Below are 19402 nucleotides of genomic sequence, written 5' to 3' on the forward strand. Positions count from 1 at the left end.
TGGGAGTGAGAGATGAGCCCATGTTGAGACACAATCAGCACTGCGCGCATGCTCACATGAGGCTCATCAGAGCTTCACACTGTGCCAGTTGGCATTTTTCAAAAAGCCTCATGAGGATGCAGCCTTTCCCTTCTCTCACAAATCTGTCATGACATGCTGGTTAGCTCGGCTGTGATTGGCTGAAGACGATGTGAATCAGCAGTCAAAGGTGAAAGGTAAAATGTAGCATGGCTGCTTGGAAATGGTCTCTAATGCAGCTGAAAGCTGATTCTCTTCATGAATAAACAAAAACTATAGATAAACTGCCGCTAAAATATAACAAAATATTGAAATACAATTTATTTTTGTTTAAATCCATATTTCTGATGAGACATGTGTGAAGCTATGAATGCAATAAAATGTAACCATTTGTTTTTATGGTCTTCATACTGTCACAATCATTTCTAACGGTCTCCCTGAGGTCTCTGAGTCCATCGCTGCAGGAATTCAAAGCCACATTCCAACAGGCTGATTTTAGGGTGATTTACCATTCAGCATTCATATGGACACAGGGGACTTGAACCGTGTCTGATGTGTGGCTGCTGTGTTACCCTTTGACCCCAGACTGTCTGGAGGGCCACAGTGACAGAGAGTCAAGGTCAAGGGGAAGGGGTATGGGGATGGGCGTGGGCAGCATCTGATGGATTGAAGGGCTCCCTGTCTGGGAGTGCAGAACCCAGACTGTCCCAGACGTCTATCTGAGGGGAGACGGTGTCCTGTGTGAACCCCTTTAGATCCCCACGTCCTACCCTGTCTGTTCCCACTCACCTCCGTGGCCCTGGAGGGGGAAACAGGGACTGCTGGTGTCTGGAGAGTGGCGGGGTAATAGTTCCCAGGCTGGGGAGAGACACAAATCTGAATATCACTAATCCTTTTGATGCAGATAAACACAAACCGACAGCCTTAATTTACCCTTTTTGACTTACAATGCGTTCTCTCTGTCTCACTTACACAAAAGCTTCTACTTTTGTCTCTGACAGTGAAGCCCTTCGTTTTCACTGAAACTAGACCAAACTGTTTTAGTCTCATTTTTATTTATTTTTTTATTCAGATTTCAGTTTTTATAAATCTTTTAACAGATAGTCATTTGAAATGTCAAAATGTCCAGTATAGTCTGTAATTCATATCTATGAATTGTTATTATTTACACCAAAGAGTCATTTCCACCTTAAAGTGCTCAGATGGTTTCATCTAACAGTTCAGAGGCCAAAGGAGGTTATTTATTTATTTTCACAGAAGAAACAAAGAAGTCAAGGCAGAGTTCACAGAGATTTTTTTTGTTCACAGAGATTTGTGAACAAAATTAATAAAAAAAAAAAAAAAGAACATTTCCTCTGTGCATACAAAGGATTTCTTCCATCAGGTAAGTGTGAACAAAACATCAAGAACACAAATACTTCAACTTGTGAATACAAGATAATCAATAAAAAAAAAGTTTAGGTCACTTTGGAAATATTACAGACTGAAATGAATTAACAAAATTAATTTTTGTTCACAACCCCTCAGATTTATCTTGACCCTTTGGAAGGGCCCAATGGCTATGTTGGAAACCACTGTTTAAGTTAAGGTGACCAGCTACGACAGTAAATTGCTGCTTATGCATTGATGCATCAGTATTAAGAATCATCATTTGGTCATTTTTCTGCAGAAGTACTTTTTCTTATCTTTATTAAAAGACGTTTGAAGACATATCAGTACTCTGCTTGTAATTATAATATGTTTCTGATATTAAACAGTTCAATCACCTGCATAATGGAACATGATTGGTGCCCAAACTAGATCCTGATCCTAAATAAACGTTTTGAACTCAGATTAAAGATGATCACAGAGAAACTTTCCCCCTTCACCAGTTGAATATGAAAATAACCTTCTGGTCTCAAGCTCTGCACATGAAATCATTCTGCACAGTGAAGCTCAAACTTCAGTATGAAACAGCAGTAAGAAAACATATTTTGAACTGGAGCGGAGCTTTAAGGGCCTTTTAAATTTTAAACTGCATTTTGAATGCAGGTTTTAAAGTTTTTTTCTTCCTTGGTTTATGGTATTTTTAACACACAGTAGATTATTAGTTATTAAGCTGATTGAACAGATGTTTGAAGCAGAAGCAGCTCCCTCTACAGGTAATAGACGGTGCCACTTTCATATCAGCAGAAACCTACTATACTCCCCCCATGTTTTCTTTGCCAACTAACATAACCTGCCATGGACACACACACACACACACACACACACACACACACACACACACACACACACACACACACACTCACACGGTCACAGATATAAGGCCCCCCAGACCTCCCGGGTGATCTGCAGTGGAGCGTGTAGCCACCTGTCAATCACCAGATCTCTGCCGCCTTAAGAGAGACATTTCGTCTGGGACAACGGCAGCCCGTCCCTCCCCACACATTCTGCCTCCCCTAGCAACCATCGCCGGATGACTGAGAGGCTTTGTCCCCTCACAACGGGAGTCCACCATTGAACCCAGGAGCCCGTAGCAACCAGAATTAGAGGGTGCCAGAAAAGGGTCTTTTCTGTGAAACTGGGGGTGAAAGCTCTGTTCTTGTCCCCTTCGTCTGGGATTCATATCAGGGGCCTGAATGGCGTCCCCTCCTCCTTTTAAATGCTGGTGTAACGGAGCGTATGAAGGGGCTAGCGGTGAGCGGATAGGATCATGGTTAATCTGCTGTTCCTCACCACTGTGGTCCGATAGGGACACTTAAGCAGCCTCTGTGGACAGTTAGTGGCGTGGGGAGGCCTGTGGGTACCTGGGGAGGCCAGAGCTAGGAGGTTCATCAGCTAGTTGCAAACAGAAGGGAAAGGTGATGGGCAGTGGTGGAAGAGGTAGCCTCATATCATTAACTCTGACTGTACCAGTAAAACAATATAAATATACTCCACTACAAGCAAACGTCTTTCACTCAAAAGCCAGGCCACAAGGCACAAAGGTCGGGAGAAAATACATTATATCGTATAAGCTTATCATTTATTTTTTAATGTAAAGCTGCAGATATATCTGTCAAATAAAATCTCCTCTGAAATCCAAGTATTAGTAACAAAATAAATTAACTTGCACTGCGATCCAAATTGCATATTTTTTCTTTTTACTTTTAATACATTCTGTAGCTGCCATCACAAAGTACGTACTGTTGCATGCAGTATGCATTCAAATACGACTTCATCAATACACTGCATCTTCAACTTTGACCCTCTTGTTCATATATCCACTGTGCAGACGATTGTGGGTCAGAATACCCAGAAAAGCATGCTGCATACAGCATAATGCAAGGATATCCTGGTATTTTTGGTGTATTGCATTTGATATGCTATTTATTGGGACACACTAAATCTTTTTCTTGCATACTGAATAGTGCGGTAGTATGGGTATGGAAAGCAGTGTTGGTTCCACCACTGTAAATGAGGACAGGACTGATGTTGGGACATTATGGCACTCCTAGGTGCCAGTATTGGGCATCAAAAAGACAGTCCAGATCTAAATGGTCAGAGACGTTTTGGAAATCAGATGCACCTGCTGAGAAGTAACCTTTAGGGGACATTGAAGCTGCACAGAACGTGAGCAGATTAAGTGCAGAGAGAAAAGAGTGAGGGCTTGAATGGTTTATGACCAGTTCTATGGACTTGTGGTTTCTTTCAATAGGGGCTTTTACTGCTCTCTTTATAAGGGAGTGAACATGGAACCCTGAATACTCCTCTAACCGCTGTAGATCCTCGTAACTGTAAAGTGAATTCAGGGGAGTTTTACTGCAGAGTGACTGACACCTATGTGTAAACTGTAAAACAATCAAATGAATACGCTGGCAACATAATCACCGTTATACATATTACATCGTTTTTTTAGAATAATGGTGAAATATAAGAAAACAAAAAGCCAAATAGCCACTGCCAGGTGCTCTGACGCGACCTCCCACGTTGGACTTAGCCCTGTGATGCTCTGTGCATTTTACATCACAAGATTACAAACTAATCTCAACCTACAAACAACATGCAGAGAAAACATGCTTTCCCTGGTATGTTCTTTATCATTAATGAGCGTCTCCGCGGCCCCCTGTATGGGAGTATGTTTTGTGCAGCTCCCATTCTAAGCTCTCGCCCTACCCTCTTTCCCACCCTCTCCTTCCTCCCCGACCTGCCAATCAAAGATCATGATTGAGCCCGGATGGCAGGCAGTCAGTCATCAGCAATGGAAGTGAGGCCTCTTTCTCTGTCTGTCCCTCCCTCTTTTCATGCCTCCTTGCCTCCTCAAGTTTTTCCATCCCACCTTCTCTGTGGCCTCTCTGCTCCCTTGCTATCCCTGTACAGTTTGTGTTTTTTTCCCCCTGTGCAAGTCAAATCGGTGGTCAGTGTCTGTCCAAAGGAGGGTAAACGTCTTCAAACATGGCTGTCATGATGCCATAAGGCACGGCTCCCTCAACCTCAGAGAGGATGGCCCTGTATCATTTATAAATAAGAGAGATTTAGTTTTAATAGGCCTCCACATTTGCCCTGTAAGTGGCTGATGAATAAACATGAGCAGAGTTGGGACGGGAACGGCATGGGGGTAGGATGAGAAGAGGCCCGGTTTGTGTGTGTGTATGTATTTTGGGGGGTATTGGGGGCAATGAGGGAGCCTTTCTTCCCAGCAGGGCTGCATCTTGTTTAATTGGAGCACTTGTGGCACCATTACCTCCTTTACTCAAACACGTTACTGATGACAAAAGAAAACAGCACTAAGCCTGCCTTTGTTAGCGAGGAGACTGGACGAGGCGATGGATTCCTCGCTGCTACTCATGTGTGGGAATCATCTGCACTCCCACCACGAGCTGCTGCCCGCCTTCCATCAATGAAAAACACAGCGGACAGGTGGACAGAAGACAGAGCTCATGGAAATTACTGCCATCATCAGAAAATAGACAGGACAGTAATGAACTGCATAGTGAAACGACATTCTGTGCTTAAAGACATCGTGGTCCATTTGACAGACTATTTCTCATAGAATGAAACTACTCCTCCACATTTCTACCCATGTGCAAAAAATAGCACCAATATTCAGTGTGTGAATCCACAGGAATTCTCTCTATCAATCAATTTAAATTGATGAACTCCAGCATATGTGTGCAGCCCTGCCAGTGACCTTGCCCTTTTGCTACTCTTTGACCAGAGGTCCCGATGATGACGCTGGTCCCTAGTTTGTTTTTGGTCACACAGTGTCCCGAGAGAGCAATAAGGGTGTGACCTTTACCCTCAGCCTGACTCCACGAGAGAGGGGACGCTGAAGGGCTCTTAAATGAGGGGAACTACTTACTTCCTCCTCTTTTAATTGGTAAGTTGGGATGTTTTTAATCCATTATGTTCTGCAAAGTTGATTTCTTAAAGTGGTTAAAGGTATTCAGTCACTAACAAGTAAGTATACTTAATTTGTTGAAATTATTAAATATATATTATAAATTATATAATTAATTCTCACTCTTTACTGATTCTCAAAATTACATTACCGTTAACAAACTTTTCAAAACAGCATGACATAAATATTTCACTGTGGAACTTCTAAATGTACAAAAATCATTCATTGTCAGAACGATAACGTGGATAAGAATATTCACTGACACATTACTTTAACCCTCCTATTTGGCATTTATAAGCAGTACATAAACATTTAATAAATGGTTTCTAATACACCATAATGTAGTGCTTATTTATGCATTTCTCAGCAACTCCTCCTGTGAGCACCCATATGTGAAGGCTGGTGTAAAAGATGAAAATAAATGACAATACAGTAAAATACAATTTAAAAATATACTCTTTTGTGCTTGCAACAATACAACATGGTGTCTTAAAAGACGTGTATTTAGAGTTTATATAATGCTTATTAATGCTAAGTTAGGGTGGATCCAAGTAAAGTGTTACCAAACACCCTTTATGTCACAGCATAACAAAACAAATACCACAGCTCTTATTTTGAAAATCCATAATAACTAACGTGATACATAACTCTTTTACATTACATCTCATTGCAAACCCTCTCCATGAAGACACACAACATTATTTAAGTTACATTTTTTAATGCATCTAATTGCAATAAAAGAAAAAGGAACTACGCAAATCAAATCTGTGGATTGACTTCGAATGTGACCTGCAGTCTGTTATGACATGCAGACAGAAAAAAAATCAGTAAAAACAAAGATGTGAAAGCTTCTGCGGAAAATCCACAGCAAAATCCACAGCAAAGTGCAACTGAAGTGGGTCTGAAGCAAACGTAATACAAAACATGGTTTTAAATATTTTTCTCAAACCTACTTAAAAGAACCATAGTTATGTTTTCATGGTTATGTTTAAGTTACTTTCATCAAAGCTCTGCGTCTTCTATTAAACAACAGACAAATTCTAAATTTAGTTTAAAATTTTGAAATGAGGCAAATCACTCCGCTAATGACAATCACACTTTATACCAATATTTGATTGAATATCAATTGATTTAAACTGAAATAAATATCTTGGGAAAACAAACAATATGTTATTCCGCTGGCCGATTTTTTTTTTTACTTCACAAAAAACAAACAAAAAGACACACTGTATGAAAAAAAACTGGTTTTGATTGGAGTGAATTAATCGTATCAAATGAATATTTCTGTGTAGCAGGAAAATTAAAAGGCGCAAACGGGTCTTGTGTGATAAAGACAGACATCCATTAGAACAAGGCCTCACGTCAGGTCTGCTCCACAGAGAAATTTGACTCCGCTCTGGAAGAAAAGAGTGTCACATAATTAGTGAAGACAATGAAACTTCATAGACAAGTTGTTGCTCACAGTGTGTGGTGTCAAGGTTTTGATCAATGTAATTTTCTTCTTTGGCCTCTCGTTGTTCCTGCACACTCTATATGTCACTCTACTGGGTAGATTACACTGACTGCTAAGCTTTTTGTAATAGTAGCATTTTTATATCCACAGTAAACATGACTTGAAGGTCACTCTGAGGAGCTGCACATGTACTGTGAAACACCCCTATCAACAAACAGCACAGGTGAGCTTCACTTGAAAGCACGGAGCATAGGGTCCACGTCAGCATTTCATAATCTAGCCCGCGCCGAGTGACAGGGACACTGCAGGCCTCTGTGGTATAGCATTCAACACCATGAATAAATATTCCCAACAAAGGGTAGGAACCGCAATGAGTCACATGTGGCCTCTGCAAATTTGGATCTGCTGCCACCAAGAGGACACTGAAACCAACACATTCCACAACAACAAAGGCACTCCTTGCATGGTTTGTTTGGTGTGAGAATAGCATAAGTGCATGACCAGAACACTGTTGTCAGATAAACTAAAACAGCTAAAAGGACACTTACATATCTTTGTTCCGCATGTGGTTGTTGTACTGAAGGATTGGTGGGATGGTCTCTTCCTCATCAGGGAGCTGTCAGCAACAGAGTTTTAACATAATGATTCAGGGGTAGAACGACAACCGCATGACCAATCAACAATTAAACGTATGATGCTATGTGCCCTTGTTAGTGTCATAAAATGGAAAATGATGAACCGTCCCTTTGTAAATAGAGGTGGCAGAATGACGATAGCCACTGCCTAACAGCCTTAGTGTACACAATGAGTGGAAAAACAGGGTAAGGGACACAAAACAGTATAATGCTTCTGATCAAGAATAGCAAAAGAAACTAAAAGAATGTCTAGTCTGTAAATCAAAGTATGTTTTCATATTTATACAAACATAAGAGCAAAGATGTTTAAACATTGTTAAACTCTTATTTGGTTTGAATTAATACATTTAAAATGTATTTTTCAAGCTTTGTTCCTTTTGAGTATTTCTGGTGATGCATCACTGCTGGTCCCGATTGGCTCCTCACAATAAAAAATTACATAAATTCTTCCGATCAGATCAGATTGCACCGGATTAATTGAAAAATCAGCAGATTTGAATTAGAGCATCTGATTGGCGCTGCCGACCAATCAGGGTGTGACCATTTGGCCCAAATTTCATTCACTGAAATGCATTTTAACAGAACTGCATTTATCAAACATTACAAAAACACCACTCAAACAAAATCATTGAAATGTAAGATATCAAGGTATTCATTTTGGGCAATTTCACAATTTCTGTGGGATGAACGTCTGACTGAGATGATTTGATGTGATATTATACATTAAAACTGTGAAAACCTCTTCATGGTTGGAAAGAATAGTCTCTCACCTCCCAGTAGGGCTCATCATCAAAACAATTGTCATCTGCAGGATCTCCCCAGATAGGTAATCTTAAAATACAACCTGAGAAGAATACAAATTAAGTCACTATCCCAACACACAAACTGTCATCCACTACGTGCAAACACACCCACCTTGTTCAAACACAGTAATGTCACAGTTATTTACAGTATATACTGGATATTTTCTCTTATATGGTCACACTGAAGGGTGGGTGCAGCGGTTACTACTCACCGACAAGGATACCTCCGCCCACACCAAAGCAGATGGCCACACAGAGGCCCGCAGCCTGGTGACCACCCTGCCGTGTGGGTACCATGTCTTTGAAATCACCCTCAAAGTCAAAGGTGTTAATGAGTCTTTAATACAAACAAACAAAAATCAGTTACTCATAATGGTTTTTTTTTCAGAACAAAAGATCATATTTGGCCGAAGAACACAAATATTCCTTTACTGGTTGATAATCTTCTGTCTATTAAAAATGTGAAAGTTACCTTGACCTCTCTATTCGTCAGCAAGGACCACTCACCCCTCAGTACCATAAACAGACTCTGTTGCAGATGCGGCAGTAATGGCTCCCACAATGCCACCTATGACTCCTGGCATGGCATGCAGGTTATGGATTCCACACGTGTCTTGGATCTTCAGGTACTTCTCCATGAAAGGCTGAGAGAGAGAGAGAGAGAGCTATTCTTAACTGAGCTTCCTTAAACATCTTAAGTTTAATTTAACTTAGTTTAGACCGACAGTTCACTTAAGAGCAGCAAAAGTAATGAGGTAAAACACATGATGTGCTATGCTATATAACCCAGCAAAGAAAAACATTTTAAAAAGTTAGACTTAATCAGCAAGTTAAATATTCTGGTTCAATAACTTTTTATATGTTTGTGGAGAGTAAAAATGTCTTGTATTTTCATTAAAACTGGTGCATTTTTGTAGCTAATTGCCTGGATGGCTTAATGAACACGTTCAAAAATGAAAGAGAGGCTTGTCTCATGATAGCTATATCACAATACACCAGATAAATACGATACCGTGAGGTAGACATATCCCAGTGTGGAGATGATGCCACAGCAGAATCCCACGATCAGAGACCCGTAGGGCATCAGCATGAACTCTGCAGCCGTTCCTACTGCAACACCTCCAGCAAGAGTGGAGTTCTGGATGTGGACCTGAAAAACGTGTGCAAAAAAAAATGCATCTGTTAGTCACAGAAGAAATTGTGCCAGTTTGGTCTCTCTTTTCTGAATGATGTGTTTACTGCATCAGATGAAACAGAGTATGCATCCATACATTTCAAGACTAAGTTTAAGTTTGTTCAGGTGGGGCACACAAGTCATTGCATGTTGTGTTCACCAAATCAACAAGGCGATCTATTTCAAGTACTGTCAGCTTGATAAATAAACACACCTCATACTATCATGTCCATCATAAATAATTGCTTAACTTTATGAGTTTGTGACTGACATAAAAAAAACAGTGCTGGTTGTTACCATGTCTATTTTTCCATGCTTCTGGAAGAGGCTGGAGATGGCCACAGTAGTGAGCACAGTTGAGGCCAAAGCCAGGTATGTGTTTAGGGCCGCTCTGTGCTGCCCGTCCCCGTGGTCTGTGATGGCTGAGTTGAAGCTGGGCCAGAACATCCACAGGAAGAGGGTGCCTTGGCAGAAAGCAGGGTGGACCTTAAAAACCCTGCAGATCCACAGTTCCTCCAGAATAACAAGAAGTATTGTGAAAATAAGTATGTAATTAAATCACGCTCACCAATCATGGCAAAGACATCTGAGTGATAGACGGAGCCCTGCAGACGATTGCTCTGGTCCAGGTTTGGCCGGTAGAGCATCCACGAGATGGAGAGACCATAGTAACCTCCAAATGTGTGGATCACCATGGAGCCTCCAGCGTCTCTGGCCTTCAGGGAAGCAAATAATAGCATTAGTAGGAGTAGATACAGTAGTTACAGCTATAAGAATATTATGAGGTGTTCTACTTAGTTGTTACTTAGCAGCTGCAAGGTGTCATTATCAAAATCTACCCATCTGAGTCACACGATTTAGGCGCATGCTCGGCTGCAGAATCATAGAGCAACTGAACCACAAATACACAAATCTGAGGAAGACGTTCGACCTGCAGTTGGGCAAGTTCTCTTTATTGATACAGCTGAATGATATCAAAACAAAAATAAATTATTGTTTCAACTTACATGTATGAGATTTAGGATAATATATTCCTCCACAGCAAACAATGTGACCCCAAACAGGGTCATAACCAGCAGCTGGACTGCACTGACTTTACCAAGCACCGCCCCGTAGGCTATTAAACAGCCGGCCACACAGAAGTCAGCGTTGATCATGCTAAGGTGAGGGGGGAAAAAAGTCAAAATGTAGCGGACGAACAACGCAATATGGAAATCAGTTGTAATCTGTTCTGTCCAAATATTAGACAATTTTATATTGGTGAATGATGCACCTATTCAAAGACAGTAAACTAAATAAAGAGAACAATCGTTATGTCATTTTGAGTACTGAAGCAATCATAAACTTATCTAGATATCCTACTTTTTCTCTTTCTTTCTCACATACTGCATTCATATATGTCGACACAAAGTGATGTATGGAAATATCTTTACGAGATCCTGCCAGCTAGATTGGTTTCTCCACCTCCTTATGTATTCATGTCTGTTTTTTTCCTATTAAAATATACAAATGGAAACAAATAGAATAAGATGAAGGGAGGATGCTAAAGAAAATACAAAAAACATGATAATTCTGACTGAGAATAAAACAGAACAATCACTTTTCAACTCCAATTTTGATCTTTCCATCACTGTAGTCCAAGGAGTGGAACCAGCCTTGCATCAGCAGCGCCCATTGGAGGCCAAAGGCTGCGATGAGGAAGTTGAAACCCACTGCGCCGAAGCTGTAGCGCTTAAGAAACGTCATCAGGAAGCCAAATCCAACAAAGATCATCACATGGACATCCTGGAAACCTGGGACAGAAGAACGGAGAGATGAGGAGGAGGATAGGAATTGGCACAAAGAACAGAAAAGGGGAGGAAAGGAGAAGTTGTAAACTTAAGGCAATGTATTATCAAAATAAAAAAATTAAACAAGGATTCTGCAAAACTAGGTATCAAGGTAAATCATTTAGAGAGGTGTCCTAGAATACTGCCGTAAATTCTCAGCTAATATCGGTATCCAACCGTTTAAACTGTTTTTGAGTAGGTCTTTTGGAATATATATATATATATATATATATATATATATATATATATATATATATATATATATACACCTGAAAAGGTGAAAGTAGTTCTTTTATTTGTTTTGTTTAGAAACCAAAAAGCTTTTTTTATATATTCATATATATACATTCATATATATATATATATATATATATATATATATATATATATATATATATATATATATACCAAATATATAACACCAGACATACATATAGACATAATGTATGTTTGATAATGTACAGGTAAAATACTAGGAGGTAACAAAATAAATAAATATAATGCCTCGATGATTAGTCTCAATTCCATCTGCTGATGAAGTCAAACTGCTGTTTCAGAGACCCAGAATGAACCCTCAAGCTCCAATATTATAACAATAACCCTAAAACACAAAAGGACAACATTTCTGCAACAGGTGGTTCTCTTGCGTGAGACACTTCATATCATACCAGCAGTATGTGGATACCAGCACAAACCAGCCGGTATCGTTTACAGCGTAATACTGTAACCGCCTGACACACCTCAGGGTACAACAGGTTCCCACTGAACTGGGAAACAATGTAGTTTGCATAGGAAATAAAGGACAGCCACAATCTTCCATCACATCAGATTGGATGCATTTTTACAGCTTAAACAACACACGCTGCAGACATTTCAGACTGTGTTCATGTCAACAATGGCGGAGGGCGTCGTGTTGAAAAGAAGGTCCTGAGGTCTTGTTAGTCACCTGAATGTGTCAGGATGTCCATTTATCATCTGACATCCAACACCATCGGTGTGATGGCTTTACGATAGCCTGACACCGACACCGCGGGCTGTGGGGAAAGCGTAAAATACAACAACACTCATATATTTATATATAAATATTTTTATTGTTGTATTTGACGTCTCCCCAACAACCCATGGTGGTAGTGTCAGGCCATGAAAAATTTCCATCCATACAAAGAGGTAAACATCACCACAGTTGAACTGGAAAGAAAAGAATGAGGGGAGTCAAACCCCCAAGAGAAATGTGCACCTGTGGGAGGCAGAGACTTATCAGCCTGTAGGAATACGCTGATCGGTCAAAAGACAAATATTAATAAAATGATAAACAAAAAGCTAAATGCGCAGCAATGTGGATGAATAAAGATAGATATTAAGTTAAGAGGTGCTAAGGGTTGCTATAATAAATTAAGAAATGAAAGTCATGATTGAGATAACAGACATTTGGAAAAAAGAGAGTATAGTGGAGAGAGAAAAAATCAAAAATCAAAATGTATTTACTTACTTGGATATCTGTAGTAGAAGTCATTCTCTATGTCACTTGATATATTTTTAGTTTTTCTGTGCTCTATCCAGTGTGGATTCGATTCTTCATTGTAGCGAACAAAAACTCCAAACAAGATGATCATAGCCGTTTGCCACACGAAGCAAACTGCTGGGAGACTGACACGCATATTAGTATTTTTTTGACGGTCGCACAAGTCCCTGAAGCTTTGAACACAGCCCATTGTGTTGGCTTAGTCTTGAACCTTTGTAATAAAAGCTATAAGAGCGGCAGTTGAATGAGTGTGCTGATCTCTGCAAAAGTGACTTTAAAGGCCCTGAGCATATTATGCACAAGTGAAGATGGGTGTTTGCTTTGGTATGAGGAACCTCCCACAGTCCCTTATTGGAGGGAGTGACTCGGTATGAACTAGACTTGTTTCAGGTGGTGACACATCTTGAAGTACAGATGCATCTTACTTCTTTGTAATAAGTAAATTCCATATTTCTTCCCAGCATTATGTAAAGTAGAGAATAAATCATCACACAATGAAAACACTGTCATGTTAAATTCTACTGTTTTTATGGTAAAAGACAGAGGAAACATTCATCTGATCCTGATCAAACAGGAGAAAGATGTCTACTCACACATCCTGTCGACAGATTGTGTTGGTTACACTTGTAAGATAACGCAACGGTATAATCCAGCCGACAGATAGAAGGGTAGGAGGATATTTTCCCTTAACACAAACACTCAGAGAAATATGAATATATATTTGTCTAACATATGAAGCTTGTCTCTATTGTAAAGGCTTCTACAGCACTTTTGCACAATTGTCCTTTTCTTACTACTAGTCAGCGAGTGAGAACGTTCTCATCTCCTCTACAGGGCTGATCCTGTGAACCATCAACTGTAAATAACGCGTCTCCATGCCCGATTAGAAAGATGCACAGCAGGTGTGACTCAGTCGACCATCACAGACGCAGGGTTCAAGTATAAGACAAGACCAGTTTTTCATTGACAAAAGTCTTCACTGTTGTATAGGCAAAATGTAACATAATCTTTTTTAGTTCACATTTAAACCTTTCTTTTGCTCAAAGAATTACTAAATTTGTGTAAAATAAAAAGTATGGTAGTAGAGTATTTACCACTGGAACAATACAACTGTAGTAATCAAAATAACAAAATACACTCCGATAAGAGTTTCTATTTGTTGTTTAGGGCCTTGCTGCAAAAGTGTAGTAACTTCAACTCAAGAGATTCAGTATTTTGGACATAACTGTGTGATTCAGCAGCTTGAGATGCTTGATAAAATCATGCCAACGCCTGCGTCTCAGAGTCAGATGATAAGATTTATATCACTCTCATGTGCGGACAGTAAATATGTGGATGGAGCCAGTAGCCAGTTAGCTTAGCTTAGCATAAAGACTGGAAAAGGGGAACACAGAAAATAAAACAACTTAATAGGTCACTTAATAAGGCACAATACCTTGTACGTTGAATTTGTGCAACAAGCAAAGTGTAATCTGAAGCTTAATGGAGGGATATGGGCTGGACTATTTTTCGGCAGTGAGCAGTTGCCGTACAAACAGTGGTGAAAATGTCAAACTATTCCTCTAATACGGAAGACAAACTTGAAGGAGAGTGTAAATAATCCTTTTGTTCATATACTGGCTGCTATTGGTGTTCTCGGTGGTTTCTCAGTCTTTAACTATCTACTAGCTAGAGTAAACTCTCTCCCTCCAGTGTGCACTACGTAACCTTCACAGTAGAGAAAGGGTGAATGAATACACGCTGGCTGCCTAACGTAAATAGTAAATGTCATGCAGACCCTGTCCTGTCCCGCACCTACGTGTCACGTAAGTAAACACAGCAGCTCCCAAATGTCATGTGCATGTTCCCCCTATATCTTCTGATGAAACTGTGATGACAAATGGAAATAAAATGCCTGCCAATGAAAGAAAAAGCAATGTTAATTGTTCAAATCTATGGATCAAGGATAAAATTGAGTTGTAACTCAAGTGTATTAAAACATTTGATGAAAGAGGTCTGCAAAGTTGTAGATAAATTGTGAAAAATACAAACTTCAATACCTTCTTGGACATAACAGCTATTGTAACAGACATGTCACTTACCCCTCTTAAAAGGTGACACCAACAAGCTAGATAGCGTCTTCTTTTTCCAAAAGTGAAACATTCTTTTCCAGGAAACATGAAGACAGAAGAGATACAAGACTATAATCTTGTATCTTGAAATGCACTTAAGAAAATCTCATTATGACAAAGCTGTACATATTCACTTTGAGTAAAAAGATACATGACCTAATAAGAAATAAGATTCAACACAGATGTCATTTTTATGTATTTTTACCACAAGCTTGCAGAGTCCAAAAGCCAGCTTTAGATCTTACTGCTGCAAACAGATTTGGTGCTAAATATTTGTATAAGTGCATGTATCATCTACTGGACTGGAGTAGACCTTTTTGTGCACTGCCAGTCAAATATCTTAAGCCACTGCACTGATCGTCTATTTTTGTCCTTTAAGGCAGAACAAAATAACTGCAAAAGTAAACGTCTTGTTGAATCATTAACTCACCAGGATGAAATGAGCGCGTCAGCAGCTAAACCTATAGATCAATGCACTGGTTGGTGCGCTCACCAACGAGGAGCCTCATTAAAATGAGTGAGCAGGTAACTGTGCACATTGATCTAACTGCTCGGCTTGGCACCGCTACCTTGGTGATGTATTTTTGGCAGATGATATGCTCTTCGGGGATGATGTGTAGCTTTGATCTCCCTTCATCGGAGCACCGCTGTCAGGCTTCTTGAGGCAGCTCTTGTATCTTCTTCAGAATAAGGGAGAACATGTGGAGTCATTTTTATGCTAAATAAATAAAACATTAATTCATTTGTATATGTGCAGCATGTGTTTTAACTATGTCTGACTAAGACTTTCCTAACTTTTTCAACCTTTATTTATTCAGTGAAGTTTCACTGAAATCTTAAGCACAACTTCCCCAATGGAAGCTGTCCATTTGAAGTGCTGCCCCCCCTGAGCTGCTTCACTGGAACAGTTGGGGTTAAATGCCTTGCTCAAGGGCAACTCACTAGCGGTAATGAGGGCGGTGCAAGTAGACTTTCCTCACTCAGATTCATCCTGCATCAAAATCTACAACCATCAAGTCACAGGTCCACATCTCTAACCTTCACAGCCCAACAGGAACTACCTGTGAATTCCCAAAATGTGCATACAGTGAGTGAGGTGATGTGCTCAGTGTAAACAGCCCTGGTTTATAGGCTTCTTTTCACGACTCATTGTCATTGCAGGAAAAGTGCAGGTGTTGCTAATCTCAAGTTAGTCATAACAATATGACCGAGAGCCAGCATGCACAATACCAGGGCCCTGAAACTGGAACAGCTAAATGGAAATCAGCCATCATTAATTAGATTATTTACACCTGTGTTTTTCATTTACATGTCAACATGTTTTCTGAGAGAGAGATCTATTGAAGCTCTCACAAACTTCTACAACGTCTTGCTTCTCACAGACAGACAGACAGACAGACAGACAGACAGACAGACACACTTCTCATTATTGTCGCTGGTTAAACCTAAACTCCGGACTGCGTGGGAAGGTACAGACTGTGCTTGATTGACAGCTGTTGTTACACATGACTTATTTGATTTTGTGTACATGCCATGGACAGAGAATTGACACAAATAAAAAACTGGAGATAAAAAAAATATAAATAAATGGTGCAAAAGTAGAAAGTAATCTTGGACCCTTATACAAATGCCTTAATTCTTTCCCCCTTTTTCCTCTCTAAGGAGTCGTGCTCAATCTCTCTCTCTCTCACTCACACACACACACACACACACACACACACACACACACACACACACACACACACACACACACAGACTTGTCAACATCATCAGTGAATTACAGTTGACACAACTCTTTTGTTGAAGGGTTATACTGTTGTGACAAGAGAACAACCTGAAGGCAACACGTTTTTTGACAAGCCAACTTGTGTATTGGAGTGACTTGCTATCGATACACAACTCACTCAATAAATACAATTTATAATGTATAATAAAGTGCTTTTGCAATTGTATTTGAAACCAGTTGTAATACAGCACATCCTTTAGTCCATTAAATGTATTCTCATTGATAAACATATTCATGTAAGAATGTTTGTTTGTGCACATCCCATGTTGTATTTAGGCTAGATGCAGGAAAGATTCAGTATAGCCCCCAAAGCATAATCTAGTGTAAAGATACGTATTTTCTTAATTGATTAACCCAAACACATTGTGAATGTGTAGCTTCTAAACGAGTTGATTTAAAAAGGCTTTAGAGTCCATACTTTATAAATCCATCAAATGACGAGTAAGCTGCTGTTCCAACGTGTGAAACTCTGGATCAGGCAGAAGATACCTCTGGATGATATCTGTTACATCTTTCTCAGAAATGAACTCGAAGTCCTTCTTGTTCTTAAAAGGTAAATGTCCAGCGAGCTCACAGAGAGCAACATTAAAGGCAGATTCCTCTTTGGCACCGAAGCTCGATGTTCTCGGCCATACAGCGATACGAACACCTTTTCTTGAACAGGGATCTTTTTCGTTCTGTGTGCGATCGCATGGCGGACATCCTCTCGTCAAGAACAGATTGTGAGCGATATTACCGTCCACAAGAAAGTCTGTGACTTGACAGATGGCTTCGGCAACCTTCTCCACCCTCTCTGATTCTATGTAAAACAAAAAGCCTGCGGGAAAGTCCAACAAGCCGTAAAATCCCCTTTCAGGAACCAGAGGCTTGACCGGCATGGATTCTATCTTGAGCTCATGATCCAGGTAATACCCATGTAGGTGTAAATGATTGACAGACGCAAATGCTCCCAGACTATTGAACCCCACACGGAAGCCAGGATCGGAGCTCAGGAGCACAGATTCAATACCAACCTGGATGGCAAAGCTCGTCATGACCTGTGGGAAACAGCGCGACGGCTCTGGAACAAAGAGACAATGGCCAAACTCCAACGGGCTGACATTGACCAGCACAACCATCCTGCAGAGTTCATGCAACTGTCCCTTTTCATTACCTCCCTCAACGTCCTTTATCATCTCAAATAGGACTTCTTCTGGATTGATTTTGTTGAAATTAAACTGCTTGCAGTTGAACTCCTGCTGAATGCTCAGTATCTCCTGAGGCTTTCTTCTCTCCACTCCTCTTTCAATATTCAGCTGGGCCACATAGCCATACGGGCCCGGCAGGATCCGTGTTTGTAAATCACCTAGATGGTAACGGAAGAGGCCCCTGTTCATCCTGTCTGCCCAGCCGGCTCGGATGGTCGTGTCAAACTTTGTTGCCGGTGACGCAAACCCAAGTCTGCTCCGATGCACATCCGCGACAAAGTCCTGGTTGCTGTACACAAGCTGGAGCGGCATGGTTGGATCTGCTGGTGAACAGAGAGGCATGGGGTTTGACAACAGGGTTCACTATGGGAGGTCTTTTAGGTGTCATTCTGCTGAATCATCAGAAAAAGAGCCAGGCCACATGAGTGGCCTCTGGACATGGCCACCAATAAAGAGTATTGGTTGGTCTGCCCATGATTTTACTGATAAATTAATCAATTGTATAATCAATAAAATGTCAAAAAAATGCTTCAAAGCTCAGGTTGACATATCTAAAAAAACAACAACACACACTTGTTTTGTCAGACACATGGCCCCATAACCCAGTTTTGTGTTTATTACTATCGTAGATGATTAAAACTAGAAAACATTCCCATTTGTGAAGCTTTTTTAAAAAAAGACTTAACTATTAGTCAACTATCTAACTTGTTGGCCAGTTAATTTTCACAGTAATTGATTAACTGACATATTTAATTCCAGCTGTGACAAGGAGGGCACAAACCCTAAATAAATCCCCTTCACACTGACCAGAGGTGGAAGAGGTATTTAAATCCTTTATAGACACTAGATACTTTAGTAAGAGTAACAATACCACACTGAAAATACTACATTACAAGTAAATGTCATCAATGACTTAATATTATAATAATAAAGTACAAGTGCTTAAATATTATCAGTAAAATGTACTTTAAGTATCAAATGTAAAAGTACTCATAATACTGACCCCAGCAAGTGTTTTACTTTTATTGGATTATAACAAATATATGAATATTTACGCACACAATACATGGTGAATTTATAAAACATGCATTGTTATCATATTTCCATCATATGTGATGTAAAGAAAAGTATAGTCTACAACGTAACTATAGCTGTTGGACTATTGTAGTGTAGCAAAAAGTAACATTCCCTCTGAATTGTTGCGGACTAGAAGTATAACAAGCACCATCAAATAGAAATACGGAAGTGAAGTACCTCAAATTCGTACTCAAGTACAGTACTTGAGTAAAAGTACACATATTCCTCCACTGATACTGACAAGTGTTAGTGACAGAAGCTAATAGCTAACGTAACCAACTCTACTCACCTTTTTGTTTTGACATTATATCATTCAGCGTCGAGAGACAAAAAGCGGATTAGACGCCTTTTAGAAGGCACGACTCGCATTTGAATGTTTCGTTTTTCATCCAGTTTTCCTTGCACCGGCTTGCTAAGGGCTAGCTTCCTTAGTTAAACGTGTTCT

The 19402-nt window shown here is 40.0% G+C and overlaps 2 protein-coding genes across 3 annotated transcripts; both read right to left on the reverse strand.

The window, feature by feature from the left end:
* Positions 1–5713: 5713 nt before the first annotated feature.
* Positions 5714–13018, reverse strand: rhcgb (Rh family, C glycoprotein b). Its single transcript, XM_068723234.1, has 11 exons — positions 12764–13018; positions 11046–11238; positions 10453–10603; positions 10014–10161; positions 9743–9909; positions 9284–9421; positions 8779–8915; positions 8484–8608; positions 8239–8312; positions 7382–7449; positions 5714–6776 (listed from the first exon to the last, which is right to left on the reverse strand). Exons 1-11 carry the CDS (start codon positions 12984–12986, stop codon positions 6743–6745), a joined length of 1458 nt encoding a protein of 485 aa, XP_068579335.1. The 5' UTR covers positions 12987–13018; the 3' UTR covers positions 5714–6742.
* Positions 13019–16777: 3759 nt separating this feature from the next.
* gdpgp1 (GDP-D-glucose phosphorylase 1) lies at positions 16778–19389 on the reverse strand. 2 transcript variants are annotated; one of them, XM_068723236.1, is made up of 2 exons: positions 19247–19389; positions 16778–18200 (listed from the first exon to the last, which is right to left on the reverse strand). In XM_068723236.1, the coding sequence occupies exons 1-2, from the start codon at positions 19260–19262 to the stop codon at positions 17113–17115; spliced, it is 1104 nt and encodes a 367-aa protein (XP_068579337.1). In that variant the 5' UTR covers positions 19263–19389; the 3' UTR covers positions 16778–17112. The 2 variants fall into 2 exon arrangements, with proteins under 2 accessions (XP_068579337.1, XP_068579336.1); XM_068723235.1 differs by having other exon boundaries at positions 16778–18203.
* Positions 19390–19402: the final 13 nt, after the last annotated feature.

Source organism: Cebidichthys violaceus, unplaced genomic scaffold (genome assembly GCF_023349555.1).
Source record: "Cebidichthys violaceus isolate CVI_PGR_0920_01 unplaced genomic scaffold, fCebVio1.0.p SCAF_3, whole genome shotgun sequence".
Taxonomy (NCBI): Eukaryota; Metazoa; Chordata; class Actinopteri; order Perciformes; family Stichaeidae; genus Cebidichthys; species Cebidichthys violaceus.

Coding starts and splice junctions, on each gene's coding strand:
- rhcgb (XM_068723234.1), bottom strand. CDS start 12,986: ATGGGCTGTGTTCAAAGCTTCAGGGACTTGTGCGACCGTCAAAAAAAT. Junction 9,910..10,013: donor AGATGTCTTTGCCATGATTG/GTGAGCGTGATT, acceptor CTTTCTGCCAAG/GCACCCTCTTCCTGTGGATG. Junction 8,916..9,283: donor TGGGATATGTCTACCTCACG/GTATCGTATTTA, acceptor TCTCTCTCTCAG/CCTTTCATGGAGAAGTACCT.